The sequence below is a fragment of the Vanessa tameamea genome, chromosome 9, assembly GCF_037043105.1.
Source record: "Vanessa tameamea isolate UH-Manoa-2023 chromosome 9, ilVanTame1 primary haplotype, whole genome shotgun sequence".
Classification (NCBI taxonomy): domain Eukaryota; kingdom Metazoa; phylum Arthropoda; class Insecta; order Lepidoptera; family Nymphalidae; genus Vanessa; species Vanessa tameamea.
In genome coordinates, this window is record NC_087317.1 from 13,329,573 (window position 1) to 13,349,812 (window position 20,240).

General features: G+C 40.3%; 4 protein-coding genes across 5 annotated transcripts; 2 read left to right on the forward strand and 2 right to left on the reverse strand.

Moving 5' to 3' along the window:
* Positions 1-1,318: 1,318 nt before the first annotated feature.
* Positions 1,319-15,253, forward strand: LOC113393801 (regulatory-associated protein of mTOR). Of its 2 annotated transcripts, none has more exons than XM_064215757.1 (27): positions 1,319-1,654; positions 3,014-3,116; positions 3,238-3,359; positions 5,275-5,394; positions 5,844-5,990; positions 6,168-6,403; positions 6,665-6,847; positions 6,914-7,116; positions 7,264-7,505; positions 7,624-7,698; positions 7,782-7,862; positions 7,997-8,351; positions 8,439-8,517; positions 8,642-8,784; positions 8,866-8,978; positions 9,068-9,203; positions 9,292-9,387; positions 9,847-10,107; positions 10,185-10,314; positions 10,553-10,699; positions 10,823-10,926; positions 11,181-11,261; positions 11,502-11,639; positions 11,804-12,113; positions 12,222-12,350; positions 12,465-12,653; positions 12,801-15,253. In XM_064215757.1, exons 1-26 carry the CDS (start codon positions 1,478-1,480, stop codon positions 12,529-12,531), a joined length of 3,978 nt encoding a protein of 1,325 aa, XP_064071827.1. In that variant the 5' UTR covers positions 1,319-1,477; the 3' UTR covers positions 12,532-12,653; positions 12,801-15,253. The 2 variants fall into 2 exon arrangements, with proteins under 2 accessions (XP_064071827.1, XP_064071828.1); XM_064215758.1 differs by having other exon boundaries at positions 8,657-8,784.
* A 1,006-nt stretch (positions 15,254-16,259) lies between these two features.
* On the reverse strand, positions 16,260-16,952 carry LOC113393794 (EKC/KEOPS complex subunit Tprkb-like). The gene has a single exon (XM_026630853.2). The coding sequence runs from the start codon at positions 16,802-16,804 to the stop codon at positions 16,274-16,276; it is 531 nt and encodes a 176-aa protein (XP_026486638.1). The 5' UTR covers positions 16,805-16,952; the 3' UTR covers positions 16,260-16,273.
* Positions 16,953-17,775: 823 nt separating this feature from the next.
* LOC113393805 (enoyl-CoA hydratase domain-containing protein 2, mitochondrial) lies at positions 17,776-19,127 on the forward strand. The gene is made up of 3 exons (XM_026630872.2): positions 17,776-18,285; positions 18,362-18,697; positions 18,772-19,127. Exons 1-3 carry the CDS (start codon positions 17,997-17,999, stop codon positions 19,035-19,037), a joined length of 891 nt encoding a protein of 296 aa, XP_026486657.1. The 5' UTR covers positions 17,776-17,996; the 3' UTR covers positions 19,038-19,127.
* Positions 19,128-19,163: 36 nt separating this feature from the next.
* Positions 19,164-20,238, reverse strand: LOC113393806 (phosphomannomutase). The gene has a single exon (XM_026630874.2). The coding sequence runs from the start codon at positions 20,094-20,096 to the stop codon at positions 19,347-19,349; it is 750 nt and encodes a 249-aa protein (XP_026486659.1). The 5' UTR covers positions 20,097-20,238; the 3' UTR covers positions 19,164-19,346.
* Between the last annotated feature and the right edge of the window lie 2 nt (positions 20,239-20,240).

Consider the following 20,240-nt stretch of genomic DNA (forward strand, 5'->3'; position numbering starts at 1 on the left):
GGTCCTGCTGTTTATAAAATATGTTGAAGGTGTATTTTTTGTACCAAATAATTAGGCAGACTGCCAAATTAGCCAGATAATATAACTGACTATCATTACATATCATAGATATGCGGCAAGAAATATTATACGGATTTTATGTCTTGTATTAATTTACATTGACTCGCTCGCCCTTTAAGTTGGGACATAACAATTCTAATTATTGCTGTTTAACGTTAGAAAATGTGATTTTTGAGTGGTTCCAACACAGACAGACGTGGGCAAAGTCCAACCCTTAAATAGATGATTAATCTTACATGTGCTATTGTCTTGGCAGCGAATATTTAAAAATATCCGAAATAGTAAAAGCAAAATAAATAAGCATATATACATACATACTAGTAATTCTATTTTTGCGACATTCTATTTTTATGACACATTTTATAATCATATTAAAGTATTTTTTTATTCAGATTGTAACTAAGAGCAATTAACGATAGAGTATACAGTATACGTTATATGCATATAAAATAAATACATACATATTTACATTTAACTAATTGGTTAAATAAATCCTCTAAGAGTAAGGATAAGGATGGGTGTTCGTGGTGTTAATAGAAACAACCTCTCTTCATGAGTAAACATTTATTACTGTCCTCCTTAGGGATATGCATTAAGTATTATGATATAATATACAGGGTTATTGGTAATTTGACGTATTCCCGATAGGAGGTGATAAGGATCACTATTTGCGATAATTTTAACCCCCATATGCATAATGCAAAAGTGAATCATTTTTGAGTTATCGCGTTTTTTAGATTTTTTCAAAATAAGTCAAAAATGCAACAAAAATTTATTAAAAAAAAAGTATTTATTAAAAATGCGAGACTGAAAGCAATTCATGGTGCATTATGCATATGGGGTTTAAATTATCGCAAATAGTCACCCCTATCACCTCATAACGGGAATACGTCGAATTACCAATAACCCTGTATATGTATATAGCTATGGGTATTATATATTGAAAAGAAAGATCTGGCAACATTAACCCAAATTTATTTTGTATACAATTACGAAGATAATCCAAGTAACTAAAAACATTATCAATAAAATCATCGATTATTAGTAAATTATTGTGTAAGTTTAAGTATTACTTTTTAACGAAAAAATATATTTTTTACTTATATTTGTTAAAAAACGATTGTTTAATTTATTAAAATATTATTATCAATATTTATCAAATGATATAGAATATTTTTTGTAATTGAAAATTACAATAATAATTAACCGGTTTTTAAATTATCATACCGATTTTCTATTTTTGTTTGTAAATTAGAGTAAATGTCATTCGTGGAATGAAGCAAATTGTTTATTCCCATGTGGTATTGAAAAATGGACGCGCACATGATTCTGTGAGGTTTTGAAAATGTTTTCATTTAATGTTTGCATACGTTGAGCGTTAAAAATCGACGGAATTGTGAAAAAGCGTTGAGTGAAAATGACAGATATGCCTCCTTATCTCGCGCTTAACGATGATGAGGATAACAGTGGAGAGCCTGATAGTGACTCCTCGGATTTTGAGGATGATCTGGTTCTAAGTTTTGACAAACCGAGGCACTTGGAGCCCATAAAGGGAGCCGAGCGCGAAGAACACTCGTGGAGAGTCAAAGAAAAGGTACGTGTAAACAGTGTTTGTTTGGTAAACTACGACGTAACTGCGTATATTGTGGCAGACAGGACATATTAAGTTAAAAACAAACGCACATGGACCTATACATTTCCTCCTCAGAAAAAAATTGTAAACATACAAAATGTTTCTAATGGTAAAAATTATAGTCATTTTCAAAAATTTTAATTTGTAGGAAATTGTTAAAATATTCATTATTAAGTGAGAATATGCTGTTATTTTTCTCAAATCTCAGTTAATTTAAACATTCTTACATACTTTACATAGGAATTATATTATTATTGTTACATTTGTGAATATCCATAATATATTTTGCTCCTGTAATATACTTAATTAATACCTAATTAATTATATTTTTAATAAAATTGTCAAAAACACAATGAATATATTAATTAACAAACACTAACAAAATGTTTGTTTGTATCTAATAGAAATCTATATTAAGTTAAAATAGTAAGAAGAATAAGTATCCATAGTTTTAAAAGCTTAGAAAATGCGAAATAAATATTTTTTTTGTATTGTATCGACAAATTCTAAGTCCATGTAAACAAAAATTTTTTTTTCTATCAAGATTGAGTTTCCTATTACCAATTGTTGAACTTACTACAGGTTGATTATGTTATGTTATGTTTATGTTATGAACTTAAAACATGAACTTACTCTGTATGGAGATTATAAATATATATATATTCATTTTAGTGAGTTGTGATCATTATGACTGGAAGACGACACAGAAAGTTAAACTTCCTTGTAGTATAATAAATCTTTGTTGGCTGGCCTAAAGTTAGGCTCTTGGAGATATGTAATATGCCTCAAACCTAGCATCCCTTGCTTAACTTTTTATAACACTGGCTTTTCTCACATTCATTCATTTCAATTTTGGACCGTCCAATTCAAAACATGGATAATAATTTGTATTCAAACAATAAAGGCATAATTAACTAGAAATATAAGGAAATAAATACATTTGTAATAATAATCAAAAAAGCATTCTTATAGGAACTCAACTGAATGATTTTTACACAGGTTTATTTTTGAAATGTAAATTATTCCTACAAGACATTTATTAGTTTATTTGAACATTAATTAAAGTTTATATTACATGATAAAGCTATTAAAAGTAATCTTACAATGTCTAGAAAATAATACTCTTCTTAAACTCACTGTTTATGTAGCTTTCTTAATATACTTTGCCTTGCAACCTTGATAACCTTCAATGAGTTTTAAACTAAAATACATAAATATGCTTTTCATATCTACATTTGATTGTGTAAAATATATCTGTTTTAAGTCTCTTACACTTTAGAAATGAATATGGACCATATGTTAAATGATGATTATTTCTAGTACAAGACCCACTGTGTTGCACTGGTGTTGTGCCTTAATGTGGGCGTTGATCCTCCGGATGTTGTCAAGACGCAACCTTGTGCCAGGCTGGAGTGCTGGATAGGTATGTATTTAATATTATTTAAAAAATATAATTCATAATTATCTATTTAACAAACAGACTGATATTATTATATGTTACCCATATTTATCAAGTAACTATAGAAATATGTTTGACACTGCAGATCCGAATTCACTGTCTCCGACCAAGGCTTTAGAGACTATAGGACATGCTCTACAAACGCAGTACGAGCGCTGGCAGCCGCGCGCGCGATACAAACAGTCCTTGGATCCCACAAGTGATGAGGTATATTGTCTTTGTGTGAATTCCTGGATATATGTCATTTTTTTAAATGGTGATTACAATAGACTTAAGCTTCATTGGATCAAAACATTATTATTCAAATCTTTGTTACTTTCTACCTTGTCGGTCTAACCTAGGACATACAAATGAAAAGTTGTAAGGTTTTTCTGTCAAGTATTTAAAAATTTAAGTCTGGAATTTCCATGCACAGAGTCGCCAGTGTATTATAAATTGTCAGTGTACAGGTACTACTGTGTATTCAGACTCACGAATGCCTCTAAAATTAAACGCTGAATGAGAATTCCAGTAGTTGTTATTCCAGTGTATGTAAAGATTGAGAAAATATAAAAAGCATATGTGCAATTGTGCACGCATGAGCGCAGAGCTCATGTTTGTGCCCTATATCTCCTGTGTAACTGTCCAATTCCTAGGTAATGGCTGAAAACCGACTTATTGGAAGCTACGGTTAATACTACGACTTCATGACTTTGTCATTAAAATAATTGAACTAAAAACATGTATTTTTATCAAGACATTCAAAAGAACTACAAACGAGGCCTTAGACTCATAACATCTCAGTGATTTGAGGGCAATGGACGTACGTGGGCGATGATGAGTGGCTCATCGGGTGAGTTAGGTAATTAGCGGGGTGCGACCGGCGCGACCGGCGCGACCGGCGCGACCGGCGCGACCTCGCTCCACTTACATTTAGCGTATCCGAAATACGCGTTGACTAACCGTGAAAACTACGTTTCGCAATTCGATGTTTATATTTATTAAGGTTTAGGACTCTCACTCCGAATGACTAAAGATATAACTAATATGAATTTTGTATAGTCTGGTCGCGGAGTAAGTTTTCAGACATTGAATTTTTTGCCTAAAACCGAGCCAGAAATAGTTAAGAAATAATTATTACCAAAATCTACATCATATAATCAATAATTATTCATCTCATGAGCATGGCTACATCGTTAGTGCTTGTATATTTCATTCGTAACACAAAAAAAAAAACAAATATAAAGTGACCCGTTACTAAGATGTGTCAATACTGCCTTCCTATAAACCCCAAGGAAAGGACTGTTTAATTATTGATAAATATAATAAAATATGTTGAATGAATGAATATTCAATTTTATTCATTTCGCTTCGGTGTTTGAGGAACAGTAAGATAATCCCAAGCTGTTAAGTTTTCCTGTATTTTTTTCTATTTTAGTACCGCCCTTTGTATCTACAACTACGTTGTCATATAAGTTATATCTCATAAAATGTACAACATACAAAAGCACGGACAACATGTCATAAATATAACAAAACTACAACCGCGGATAGCGGAGACTGTTCAGATACGTATCACTACGTATTATAGGACAAAGTCAAATAAGCAGCAAATTCAACACAATCAGAAAGAGTTCAGACGCAGAACCAACGGTTTTACGAGGGCGCGTTTTTATATTCGCCGAATGAGAGGGTTGTCCATCCGTCCACAAGAGCCGCGTTGGGTTGGCTGCCCTGCATAACGTGGGCTTCGATATTTTGAATCACCCACCCTACAGTCGAGAGCTGGCCCCGAGTGATTACTACCTATTTCCAAAAATTTACCACCAATTTTTGGTAAGAAATTTACCACCAATGATAAAGTCAAGGATGTAGTTTCGGCGTATTTTGATGACAAAGAAAAAACATTTTTTTATGAGGGTACAAATAAATTAATTGATACGCGAACATAAAAACGCTCCCTCGTACGTACTTCACAACCTTGTACACCAGCGTAAACGACAACTTCAAAACTTGAGGTTCTTGTAGCAGGAAATCTCTTTCTTTTATTTCCATTCAGCTTATGTTCGGACTAGATTTGCTAAATCCGGTGACACCTTATTTCTTAGTTTTCTTTCTAAATGTATAATATCTTCCTTCGCAGATCAAAAAACTTTGCTGCTCGTTGCGGCGGAACGCGAAGGAGGAGCGCGTCCTGTTTCACTACAACGGACACGGCGTGCCCAAGCCGACGTCGCAGGGAGAGATTTGGGTATTTAATCGGGTACGTGGCACGTTGCTTGGTACATAGTCTGGGTGTCTTACTGTTGAGCAGAGGCCAACCATTGTATTGGTGGAATTTTGAGTGCGAATTTTTTTCGAAATAAATCTGAAAGAAAACGTCGTGAAGATCGACCCGCCTTGGAGCAGCATCGCTTTGGCGAAATGAGGTCCTAACTTTCTGCTCAACAACCTTAGCCCTATATATAATAATAACATAATAACCTTAGCCCACAGACATTTGCAAAACGAACAATAACAATTTCACTGCTACTTTATGTTTAATGTTTTTTTTGTACAGATCATTTCTAAATAATTTTACTGTTTTAAAAATATTGTGTTTCTTTTTTAATTTATTTTTATATTGTCAAATAAGACTGATAATTCGGTCAAGAGCGTCTATTTTAAATTGCATTTTATAGTACAGAATGTATATATGTGATACTTCCGCAGGCTTACACCCAGTACATTCCGCTGTCCATGTACGATCTGCAGACGTGGATGGGCGCCCCGTCGCTGTACGTGTACGACTGCTCCAACGCCGGAGTCATCGTTGACAACTTCAAGCAGTTCGCGGAGCAGCACGAGAGGGATTACGAGGTGCGACTCTAAGTGTACTCAGAGTGCAAGCAGGGTCTAAGGGAACATTACTACCAAAAATTAAACGATAATATTTTTTTAGTAACAAAATAAAACTAAAATATGAATAAAAGTGTTTTTCAAATCTAATCACTTTGCCTGCGCGTGAAAGCAGACACTCGTAATTAACCTCCGCAGATGCAGGCGAGCGCGGCGGGCGCGACGGGAGCGGCCGGGCCGGCGCCGGTGTGCTACCGGAACTGCATCCAGCTGGCGGCGTGCGCGGCCGGCCAGAGCCTGCCCATGTCGCCCGAGCTGCCGGCCGACCTGTTCACGGCGTGCCTCACCACGCCCGTCAAGATGGCCATCAAGTGGTTCGTGCTGCGCACGCGCCTGCGCGTCGCGCGCGCCGACCTCGTCGACCTCATCGACAAGTGCGTCCCGTCCGCCATATTCGGCTCGCTTTGGACTCAATGCGTCGACGTTTTATTAAATAGAAAGCCAACACAATGTGCAGTGTTTATATCTGTATTGAGATATGATGAGGGGGGGGGGGGGTTAGGACAATGATGATATTGACGATATGTACGTACGTCGAGATAGTGTTTCATAACTTATATAAGCACATGTGAACCTGTATATATTTTTTCTTTATTCCGATACAAGACTAGAGTCCGTTTTATTGCTCTTTCCAGGATCCCCGGTCAGGTGACCGACCGCCGGACGATGTTGGGCGAGTTGAACTGGATCTTCACGGCCATAACTGACACCATCGCGTGGAGCTCGCTACCCCCGGACCTGTTCCAGCAGCTATTCCGGGCGGATCTCCTCACCGCTAGCCTGTGCCGAAACTTCCTGCTGGCCGACAGGATCATGAGGTAGATAGCGTGCGAGCCAAACCCCCCCCGCGACCCGCGACCCAGTGTACATGCTCCCCCCTGCAGGTCGTACAACTGCACGCCCGTGTCGTCGCCGGCGCTGCCGTCGCTGGCGCGCCATCCGCTGTGGGCGGCGTGGGAGCACACTCTGGACCTGGCGCTGGCGCAGCTGCCGGCGCTACTGGAGCGCCCGCACCACCACTACCGGCACTCGCCCTTCTTCCGCGACCAACTCACCGCCTTCCAGCTGTGGCTCGACCTCGGGAATTGTGAGTAAAACGCCCAATTCGACAATTAAAAAGTATTCTAAATAGATCTGACGGAATTATTAGGGTTCCGATTTGAACGGTGAACGTTCAATAACGTTCGTGCGACGTGAGAGCGTAGAGTGAGTGCGGGAGTGTGTGCGTCCGCAGGGTCGGTGTCGCGGCCGCCGCCCGACCAGCTGCCCATGGTGCTGCAGGTGCTGCTGAGCACGCTGCACCGTGTGCGCGCGCTGCAGATCCTGTGCCGCTTCCTGTCGCTGGGCGCGTGGGCCGTGCGCGCCGTGCTGGCCGTGGGCATCTTCCCCTACATGCTCAAGCTGCTGCAGGCTTCCGCGCACGACCTGCGCGCCTCCATGGTCTACATCTGGGCCAAGATCATTGCCGTGGACCCCGTGAGTATTTGTCATCTAAAATTATGTAAATGTGCCATAAATACTAACTTACTTAAATTAGTTTAACCATTACGTGAAATTAGTAGTTCAGTATAACATTATTCTTTCCCTATTGCAGACTTGTCAAGTCGATTTGGTGAATGCAAAAGGTCACAAGTACTTCTTATCCATACTGCAAGACCCATCGGTTGATGTAAGTTTAAATATTATTTGATTTTGAATTCGTGTTAATTTAAAATTTAAAAAATATATATTTTAAATCCAATCCATTTTCAGACTGAACATCGGACACTGGCTGCATTCGTTTTAGCTGGCATCGTCGACAACTACCCGGCGGGACAAGAGGCAGCTTTGCAGGTATACTCATTTTTTCAAGTGTTCTAACGAAACTAAATATTATGCCATCTGCGTCGGCTATTTACTTTACAACTATTATCATACTAATATAATATTACGATTTGAATACATGCGACTGTTGAACGCGAACGCAGGGCTCGATGATATCGGCGTGCCTCGAGCAGCTGGGCGAGGGCGCCGAGCGCGCGGGCTGGCGCCTGCAGCAGTGGGCCTGCATCGGCCTGGGCCGCCTGTGGCGCGGCTGGGACGCGGCGCGCTGGGCCGGCGTGCGCGACCTGGCGCACGAGAAGCTGGCGGCGCTGCTGCCGCACCCGCGGCCCGAGGTGCGCGCCGCCTGCGCCTTCGCGCTCGCCGCCTTCGTGTCGGCCGGCGCCGCCGCGCCCGCGCGCACCGACCACGCCAACGCGCTCGACCAGCAGGTGGCCGTGCAGCTGGCGGCGCGCCTGCGCGACGACGCTTCGCCGCTCGTGCGCGCCGAGATCCTCGCCGGTAACCGACCCCTCCCCGCACACCCCGCACACCCCGCCCGCCAGCCACCCGACGGCCGCACTCAATGCTCGCGTCTCGTTGTTGCAGCGCTCCAGTGGATGGTTTTAATATTCGAGCAACACTTCATCGCCGTGTACATCAACGAGAGGGTGCGCCGCAGCGACAGGTGAGCCCCCATCCTCTATCCATCACGCTCTATGTTCATATATTTTTGATAACACTCAGAAAGTTACATCCAAAATATAGCAAGCGTATAAAATATCGGTCGACGTCGATGTGTAATCACGCAGTGGCCGTGTGCGCAGGGAGAGCGGGCGCGGCGGGCGCGCGGGGCGCGTGGACACGGGGCAGGACGCGCTGGCGGCCGCGCGCACGCCGCCCGCCGCGCGCGCGCCGCACGCGCTGCCGCCCGCGCTCGCGCTGCCCGCCATCGGTACCGTCCCTTTGTATTGACCCTCGCTTAACCCTCGGCTCGGAAACTTTTACTTTTCACTATGTAGTGCGTCGTGCGCAGGTTTCGGGTCGGTGTACATGAAGCTGTGGGGCACGCTGTGCGCGATGGCCCGCGAGCCGCACCCGCAACTGGCACAGATGGCAGCCGACATCATCGCGTACGTCTCTAACCAGGTACCGTCGGAACGGCAGCCCGTGCTTAGACTCGTCCGTATCGAGCGGTTCGGAGTCTATAATTATTTATATTATAAATGTCCACTCAGGTAGACAGCGTCGGCCGCGACGTGGAGCGTCATCCGCCACACTCGCATAGCGGTGGGGGGTCTAGTTCGCTGCCGCCGTCGCCTAACACTCGAGCACCGCACGCGCACCACGACTCGCGCACGTTACCGCACATGGGTACGTATGGCTGTGAACTGAAGTGCTGCTGGACATGGATTAGACAAATTTTTAATATATAATAATTAACTGTAAGACGAACATGCAGGTCACCGCCGGGGAAAGTCTGGTCTCCCGCACACAATATCAGAGGACTCGGTGGCGCATCGTGACCGCGAACGAGACTCGACCTCCTCTAATTCTAGTAAGTATACAACTTGCTATATTTTTATATTATCTACAAACAAGCGAGGCCGTGACCTACTCGAACTGCGTTAGGGAACAATCGCGCTACATAGCACCAATAAATGTAGAGGTGGACATGGGTAGAACGCGTGCGTCTCAATCGATGATTGCGGGTACAAACCCACTGAATTTTCTTGTGCTTAATTTGTGTTCCTAATTTATTTCGTGCTCGGCGGTGAAGTAAAACATCGTGAGGAAACCTGTATTTGTATAATTTCAATGAAATTCTACCACATGTGTATCCACTAACTCGCATTGGAGCAGCGTGGTGGAAAATGCTTCAAACCTTGTCCTCAAAGGAAGAGGAGGCCTCAGCCAAGCAGTGGGAAATTTGCACACTGTTGATGTTAATACCAATAAATAAAATAATAAATAAATGTACGAACATACAATTTTTACTAATGTTATATTTCATCAGGTCAATCGACGAAGAAAGTGATAGTATCGACACAGTTCGTGGAGTGGGCGACGGCGCAGTTCGCACGCGGGGACGCGTCGGGCGGCGCCACGGGCCCCTTCGCGGCGGCGCAGGCCGGCGACGGCGCGGCGGCGGGTGCGGAGGGCGCGGGGGCGGGCGCGGGCCACGCGGCGCGCTCGCCCGCCGACTGCGAGAGCCGCGCGCACCACGAGCGCGTGTGGCGCCGCGCGCGCAACCGCAGCATCCGCCGGGAGGCCCGCGGTGAGCGACTGCCGGAGCGCCCGCCTCACCGCAGGGGAGCGGGGCGAGCGGGGGCCTTAAAGCACCGTGTGTTTCAGCCCTGCGCGCGTCGCACCCGCCCCGCCTGGAGACGGTCGCGTTCCACTCGCGCTGCCCGCTGCCACCGGCGGTGGTGCTGTTCCACCCCTACGAGCAGCACGCCGCGCTCGCTTCCAAAGAAAATTTCGGGTGCGTAACATCCACCCGGCTACTTGGGCCCACTGCTGATTGATTGAACTCAGACCCTAGTACGACACTCGAGTCGAAGATTATATAATATATATTCTCTGTATTAGCTTATAGCGTACGAGCAACGTAGAGATTGTCGGCTGCAACGCTTTGCGCCTTTGTCATACTTATAGGAAATTGGACAAGGCAGTAATTTTTTTAAAGTCGTGCCCTAACTGTTTTCCTTCTACATCTCCAGGATCTGGGACTGGGGCACGGCGGCCAAGCTTTGCGTCGGATCGTGGAGACGCGCGTGGGGTCGCATCACGTCGCTGGCCTACCTCAACGCGCACCACCACGCACTGCTAGCCGTCGCCTCGCACCAGGGACACCTCGCCATCTACAGGTGACGAACGTGCTACACATACATACATATATATACTGACTGGAGAATTTAAAATGTAATGACCGTATTCGACCACAACGGTAGAGTCGAATGATCGATATCAATAACAACTGTGCGTTGCAGGCCGTCGGGCAGCGGCATGGAGCCGGCGCTGGTGTCGGCGTGGCGGGCGCTCGACGTGCGGCCGGCGCCCGACTACCGCCCGCCCTCCGCGCAGCCGCTCTACAGTCAGTGCATCGCGCCCCGCCAAACACTTACACTGACTTACCAATGAATGCAGCATTTAATATAACCAACCTTCTAATATGACATAGTGTTACGAACAAAAAATATATGTCCCTTTACAGAAACTTATATAAATCATACTTATATAAGTCATATTATATTGGAAATTTGCCTTTGTTAAATTGCCTTAAGTGGTTCCCTTAAGTGACCGACCGGCACTCGTAGAATTAAAGTGAATAACGAGTGAGTCGTGCAGGTCTGGCGCAGCTGGTCACGGAGCAGTTCGCGCCGGCCGACGAGCGGAGTGGCAGCAAGGGGATGCTCTCTGACCCAAACAGTGAGTGCACATGAGCGAGGCGTTATATTTCGTTGGTTTATAATTGTCATCCTACACTGTGTCATGGTGCATGTAATAACAATATGGTTAAAGAAACATAAAAAACATAGACATTGTTCATATTCCAGGCGCAAACAACGAATATTTATATTTATACATCATTAATACTAAGGTTTATGGTGCAAACAGTACGCAGAATTCAAAATATAATATAAACATATCCCGCTCGTCTGTGTGCAGTGGGGGGCAGCGCGCCGCCCTCGGGCACCCTGCTGTGCTGGAGCGCGTCGCGACGCTCGCTGGCGCTGGCCGGCCAGGCCGCCACCGTGCGCCTGTGGGACGCGCACGCGGAGCTGCTGCAGGCCGACATACCCACTGGTACTCACACACGATCTCCTCCTTATCGCACGTTAGGTTCGAAGGCGCAATCGAATTATTTCAAAAAAATAATTTATTTTAATCAATATCCGTGTATAACCATAACGGTATCACCGTCCTAACAATCGAGCATAGAAAGTGATACGTTCCCATCTGGCGGCCAGAGTGCGAGGCGGCGGCGACGTCGCTGTGGCGCGGCGGGCGCGCGGCTCGCGTGCTGGCCGGCTTCGGCGACGGCTCGGTGCGCGCGTGGGACGAGCGCGCGCCGCGGGCGACGACGGCGCTGCGCGCGCACGCCGCGCCCGTGCTGTGCGCCGCGCCGCGCGACGACGCGCACGCGCTGGTGACGGGCGCGGCCGACGGCGAGGTGCGCGTGTACGACGCGCGCAAGCTGGCGCGGCCGCTGCACGTGCTGCGCGCGCCGGCGCCGCTGGCCGCGCTCGCCGTGCACCCGCGCGCGCCGCTCATCGCCTGGTGGGTCACATTCCTCTGACTTCTCTCTTCGATCGAATTATTCGCTCCTTCGTTTCGTTTGATATATGCCTCGAGAGAGCGCGTTATAATTTGTATCGTCTTCTTCAGCGGGTCGGTGAATCAGTGCATCAGCATTTACGACTTAAAGGGCGGTGCGCTCAACACCATAAAGTTTCACGAAGGCTTCATGGGGGCTCGCATAGGGCCCGTCTCCTGTCTCGCCTTCCATCCGCTCAGGTAGTATCTCATTACATTTCAAAAATTGTATTAGTAACATACATGACATACTGTATAAAATTAACTAATTTTGGGCTTAAAATGTGCTAACCCGATCTGTTTGTGTCGCCGCAGATGTGCCCTGGGGGTTGGCTCCAAGGACTCCACGGTGTCGGTGTACGTGTCTGAGGCGCGTCGGTGACCCTCGCTCTACGGGCTGGCGCTGCCGCTGCCCTTCGCGCAGTGACAGCGCACTCGCCTCTGTCGCCATCACCACCGCCACCACCATTTCCGCCATCACTATCGTCATGTACACGCACGCAGGTGACTGTTAACCCATACCATAAATATTAACTTATGTATGATCAGTTCTGTTTGACAAGTAAGGATATTTATATATTATAATGTTTAATATAATGGTTATAACATTTATGTTTTTAAATATATAAAACATTTTTTATTTATTTTTAGGAATATCAAGAAGTTCAGCTGAGGATAACGACATTGAAAATCCTCGGAAACACTCGCACTCAGTTTTCCGAGATACGAATCGAAGTGCGCGAGCTTGCATATTCCTTAAACAAACTAAAGTACGTTTGGTATTGCGGATACACTACAGGTTGTTCTAACATAAGCTTATGTTATATTTATACATAACCATCACCGCCAAGAAAATTAATGTAGATTCTTAAGTAAGCTTAGTTGAGCCCTATATACATTGCACGCGCACATACTCTTCCAAATCACAATACTACAACTTATCTTATCCTAATAAAATAATTATGAATATCTTTTCAAAATCTAGCAAAACTTTCTCTCAGTCTTCTATACTAGAAATATTAAAGTTTATACATTTGGACGAGTATGTGTGTATAAAATTGACTTCCAATATTTTAGAAATAAGTTTGCAAGTCGACTCATAGAAGAACGCATGTAGTAGCTCCCTGAATAGCTCCCACCGACATAAAACACCCCCCCGTCCGTTCGTAATGTTCTAGTCAATATTTAATATTTATTTTCTGTGCATTATAAATGATACATTTCACTTCTACTTCTGAACAGTTCTTAATTTATTTTCATATTTAAAAAAATATATAAGTATGTGTAACTCTGAGCTCTGAACAACATTAGTTAAACGATATTTTCTGTTTTCATCTAAACCTGACACTATTTTACAGTACGAGTCCCACCGATTTTTTAACATGAGTGCCATAAATTGAACAACATTCAATCACACATCTTATCTTATGATATACAAACGAGCTACCTATACAACATGTTTTCAACGAGATCTACTCAGGGAACTAACTGCTACTGAAACTTACTTTAGTAACGACGGTATCAACCAATGGTGTTGCCAGGTCGAAATAAAAACATTGAAAAAAGATATTCCATTTCGAAAAATTCGGGTGATATTTTTTTATTGTACTGCGGATACAAATTCTTTCACGATAATTGTTACTTTTCCAAATATTGTTTACTTGATTTCAAAAACTTGAAGTTAACCGCGATCAATTTAGGTGCTAAGGTTTATTTGTATATTATTTAACAATTAAAGAGATATGAGCAATATGTACATTAATAACGAGGTGGTGAGCTATTTATCTTTTTTCTAAAATAATACTGAAAAAAATGGCAAGATAATTGATAAACATTACCACAAATAAATAGTCTTAATGTACAAGTTACTGACTTACGCAAAAAAATTATAAACGATTAGGTCGCAGTTTCCTGCGTAGAAATATTCATATGAAATGATGTCGCGCGATTAACAAACAAATCAGTTAAATGATGCAACTTATTTAGCCAAATATATCTTTGTATATTAACCGTAACGTACTCTAAGTGTAGGACACGATAGATGTAATTAATATAGCGCGTCAATAACGAGCGTCGCCGTGTTAAACTTAAGTGAATGCAATACGAGAGTTATTTAGTGTTCGATGATGGCGTCTCGGGGCCGGAGCCGTGTTAAAACCATCATTCCTCAACGTTTGCGTTCCTCGCTCACAAGAAAATATCGATTTTATTTACAGGTGCCTTAAATTTGTTCTCTCGTCTATGTCTCGTGTGTACTCACCAATTTAGTCTAAAGTTGACTCTGAAAAATATATAATAATGATGATTTTAACATAATCCGCGGGATACTAGGGAATTATTTAAGCATTTTAAGCGGAACTTAGCGAAATATTAGCATTTTACGTAGCACGTCTCAACGAAAAAGTGTTCAAGAGGTGCTACCTGATATATTTACAATACTGTTTAATATTATACTCCAATGGCTGCTTGTGTTCTTCCCTCAACTGTGACTACGTAAGAAATAACAATCTAAACGTGCATTCGCTGCGTCGTATACTCAGTCACTCTATTTAAAGGTTTTTTTTTATTTTATTTTATTTTCAGATGTAAAGTTTGTGATTAGTGATCAGAAAGTTCCTAAAACTCAATTGTTATTAGATGCCATTTTTTTTTATTTAAGTTTTTATAACTACGTAACAGCTGGATATTTTGTGTTCTTTTGTTTTAATTAGATTTTACAAATTATGTTGTTGTTCGAAGTTTTATTTAGGTTTATACCGAATGAGTGAAATTAATCTGATGTAGCTCTAGTTTTAGGTAAACGATAATAAGCATTTAACGATTTATTTACTTAAATAATAGGTATTTAAAGAACAAGTTCAGTATGTTGATGAAATCAATGTAATCGTGGACTCGCGGCGTTGTTCGTTATACCAAATAATGTGACAACTGATACAAATTATTCAAAGCTGGACACCATTTAAAAGGTAGCTTGATAACATGTAAAATTAAGTTTCGATTATGAATTGGTTTATATCATCGCTTTTACTATATTGTGTAATTTAAAATGTACATTTTACATAATAATATTGTTGTTGTTAAAATAAAACGAAGTGCATATATAATTCTTTTATTTACATTTATACCGCCACCTTTACGTTTGAAAATGACAATTTTATTTTATCTTTGGCATATTAATAAGACATTTTATAAAAATATACATATTTTAAAACATTGGTTCTTTTTGTAATTTTTATTAACTTTTAATAATTTTATTTTGACAATACCCCTTGATTCGCGCAAAGGGCATCGTTTTGAGAAAAATAAACAAAAATATCATAAGTACCTAATAGAAAAATACTAAGTTACTCTGATGTAATGTATGTAATACAGTACTTTCGGTAGTGAAAAATAAATTATGAAATTTGATAAACATTAAAATATAATGTGTAGAAATATACTTAAATATTAGGTCATAAAAACGCATTCTTATTTTATATTCAAATTATTTTAAGTGACCGAGCCGTCATGGTGTGGCGTTAGATAGGCAAAAATTGACATTTCAATATCATCTGGCTCTTTGATAAACAACTTTTCTGGAGTTTTAATGCTACTGTTTGTACATTAGACACCAACAATAGCGATTGTAATTCATTTTTTCCCAAAAACACCAATATAGCTATTAACGTTGAATGAGTGTCAGTTGTACATACTGCACATCCCTTTCCACCGAACGTCACTCAATATGAAAATAATTGATTACAACCTAATTTTAAGGTTAGAATTAAAGGGTTGGTTTTATTTGAGATATTAGCAATCTCAGGAACTAAGCATTGCTTCAACACGGAAGTGCTTCTGGGGGTAAGGGATAAACATTCCTGGCACATATATATATTTGCTGGTAGCCAGATACCATTTCACTAGTAAAAGCTTTGTTTACATTATTCAAAAATTACAATCCAATCAAAACTTTTATATTCAAATAGATCTTTTACAAGTACTTCTGAGTCTTCAGCTCCGTGCTCTACTACCAGTTCAGAATGTGGATTCTACCAAGAAGAACTGGCAATAGACTCAATTGAATTCAAGAAAGAAATAATGGGAAAAAATATCATAAAAATTTAAAGAATGTTATAATAAAAACTTTAATGACTAACAAAACTCTTGGTAACCATTCTGCTTATAATAACATCTAGCAAATCCAAATCAGATTTCAAATTATTCAATTTATACACACTTTTAACGTCTTTTAAATTAGTAAATTTATTTAATTCACTCAAAGAACATAAATCTCCTTCTATTGCATTTATAATGTCTTCACTTTCATCAGTTTCATTAACTAAAAAACAGATGAGTACACTGTTGTCCTTTTCAACACCAAATTTACTTAGACTTTGTGAGATATTCTTAGTCAGGGATAAATTGTACAATATTTCCGAGTAGACAGTCTTCGTTACCATTGTATTGGATCTTTCTGACAGTATGGCCCGGTTCGCGGCTACGACAACTTGAAGAATGTCTAGTATTAAGCTTGGTTTTATTACTGCACATTTCCAGGTACCGTCAATAACATTGCTTCTTATCGTTTCGACGTTCTTAACATCCCTCATGAGATATATCTTGACCCTCGTTTCAGTTTTTGGATCAAGAGCACAAGTGTAAGGTTCCGGAGACATTTTTTATTTGGCAGCAATACAATACGACAATGTCACTCAAAATGATCTGTTTAATGTTTATTATTGACTCATGGAAAGGTATGAATGTATAAAATAGACACAAATATTTTATTAATTACAAAAACAAAAAATATATGCTCAATGTGACATAATTGTATGTAAACATATTGACAATTCACATAATTAATAATTATTCTATTCTCTCTGATTTCAACTTACAGAGAATAAATACAGAATACACGTTGGACGTTAAACATAATATGAATGTGGTATGCGCTGGGCTAACATGTACAGATCTAAATTTTGTGTATTTCGCCATTGGTAGCAAGTACTAATGAACTAGTCGCAAAGTGATAATTTTTTGACTTTTTCGGTCTAAACTCCAAACTGCAAAGTTCATTTGACTGGACAGGTCACTGGATACTGCATTTGGTACTCTCCGGTAACAACGTTCACACGATAGATATATTACCAAAATGACTTTATAATATCCTAAACATGGCAAAACATATACATATACAATATTTCCATTTAGAGGGCGAAAAACTCGTTCTTAGGGTTCAAATAATACAAAATGACATAAGGAGATATGTTGAAAGCATAGCTGCAGAACTAACAGTCAATACATTTAAAAAAAAGGGATTTAATGTAAGAAAATAAAAAAATATAAAATTTAGAGATACATTACAACACCGTAATATCTTACCATTTTATTATATTATATAAGTGCAGTTTCATTTTCTTTTATTTTTTTAACATGTTGAATTCCTTATTTAACAACGACATAACAAGTTTTTTATTCTTACTTCCTTTGTCATTAAATTTAAGTATCAAAGCAATGTAAGCTGTTTGCATTTGAAATTAGAGTGAAAGTTGCGCACTCCTATATCATAGCAATTCATAATGGCCTTGATCAGTTGATCCTATCAAACAAAATTATTTGAATTTGTACTTCCAATTTTAGAGTAAAATTTATCCACTGTGTTCTAGAAATTACGAACGTAATAATTGGTACATTTTCTCCATTTTAATATGTTTAACTTAAGTGTATTTAAATTATATATTGTTTAACTCTGTTATCTTATACGATAAGATAGATGTTTTTGTGTAACTTATTATTCTAATGAATTTGCACTTTTACTTATCACTGTAACTAATAACCTTATAACTTGTACATTGAGTCAAAATTAAAATGTGGATTCAAAGAGTTAATTCTTTTAAACAAATTAGAAAACTTCAAAGTGTAAAATATTTATCAACAAAAATACAAGATTCCGAAAATGTTGGGCCCATTGTATTTCATAAATTAGGAGGTGAGGATAAAGGGATTGCAGTGTATGGTTTGAACAGTCCAAAGGCAAGAAACGCTCTTGGCTTTGATTTCATACAATCTATGCGGGAAGTCAACCAACTCATCCGAGAGGACACAAAAATCTCAGTGGTAATACTGCATAGTTTAGTACCTGGAATATTCTGTGCTGGTACGTTTATTTAATAAATGATTGGAAACCAATACTAAATGTTTATTAGAAACATGATATTATTTTAATATTTTAGGAGCAAATTTAAAGGAAAGGTTTAAAATGAATGATGATGAAGTTGCAACGTTTGTGCGAGGACTTAGAAACACATTCATAGAAATAGAGGATTTACCAATGCCTACAATAGCTGCTGTAGAGGGGGTGGCTGTAGGGGGAGGATTAGAATTGGCTCTGGCTTGTGATATTAGGGTGGCTGCGGAAACAGCAAAACTAGGTCTGATTGAAACAGGAAGAGGTCTTATCCCTGGTGCTGGTGGCACCCAGAGACTACCTAGAGTAGTACATCTAAATATTGCTAAAGAATTAATATTCACATCTAGAATAGTCAATGGAACTGAAGCTAAAGATCTTGGTAAGATTTTGAAATTAGTTCATACATATTTCACTGTTAATGTCACTTGTCGGTAACTCTTGTTTTGTTTTTAGGACTAGTCAATCATGTAGTTCCACAAAATAATAAGAACAATGCTGCTTTTGAAAAATCAATGACTATAGCTCGTGAAATCATTTCAAATGCACCCATCGCTCTGAGATGTGCAAAGCAGGCTATCAATGAGGGTGTCCAACTCAGCATCAAAGATGGTTATGAAGTGGAGCAGAAGTGTTATGAAATAAACATTCCCACTAAAGACAGACAGGAGGGAATGCTGTCTTTCATGGAAAAGAGAAAACCTCAATATCAAGGACATTGAGATTAGTTTGTAATAATAAGAATTTACTGAAAACAGGACCAAATAATATTTTTATTGTTGTTATTATTATTAAATGTTAAACCAATATTATATCTCTTTTAATTTTGTAATAATAGATAAAAATATTTTAGAATATTTTAATTTTCTGATAACATTATCACAATTTTTTGGTTAGTTAGCTTTATCTATATGTACATAAAATTTAAATTTGCCCAGAGTATACATGTGTTTATGAGCATTGATATGAAGGAAATGTTTTGACAGTACTTCTGCGGCTCATTTATTCGAATATAACATTAAAATAACATTTTACTTAATATTTAGGCACTGTTTTAACTGTTCTTTTGTATCATCTGGAGATGTTACTACGTGGCCAATTGTCCGTGGGTCATTGTAGATTTCATGGTCGTTACCCCCAGCCATGATCTTGTCCCCAAAGAAGCGAATCTCACTGAAGTTTTCGTTTTCTATATGCTGAAGGCAGTAAGTTTTGTCCCAACCTGTAGGATAAACATCGACACTGATTTGCCCTCCGAGAGCAAATTTCAATTTTGTGTCAAATTCATTTTGAAGTGCTTCCACAAATTTTGCTCTTATGTTGTGTTCTAAATCATATCTAGAGAACTCTTCTCTCTCTGCCTGACTACAAGATCGACCAACGGGGCAAATATTTATCATACTCGAACGAAACTCTACAAAATTCCCTCTCTTGGCTGGAAGCTGGAGCTTGGACATATAACCTAAAGCGAAATTAATGACCCTTTGAAGTGTTTCCTCGCCAATATAGTTCAATATACTTTGTGTACTTTTTAATTCTCCTTGTCTATATTGCATCACCCCATTTTCACAGAATACGTAGTCGAATTGGTTCGTCGCATCTTCCCCGCCCATTTGCTCCACAATTTTAACGTAATCGGAACCACTGACGAGTCCGATTGAAACCCTTGGTTTTACTTTTTCTATTAAAAAACTTTTTAAGTCATCTGTTATAATCTGCCGGGGCTTCGTCAAAGTTCCGTCGACGTCGAATAAATATAAAACACTGTGTCGGCTAGTCATGATTACTTTTTATGTATTTTTATAAACTGCACGTCGTAATTTAAATTTTGGAGCCAAACTAGACTCGGTCAATATTAAGAACACCGGCAGCGCCCGTTAAACCGTACACGCACAGTGCTAAAGTTGCCAACAAACACTGACACG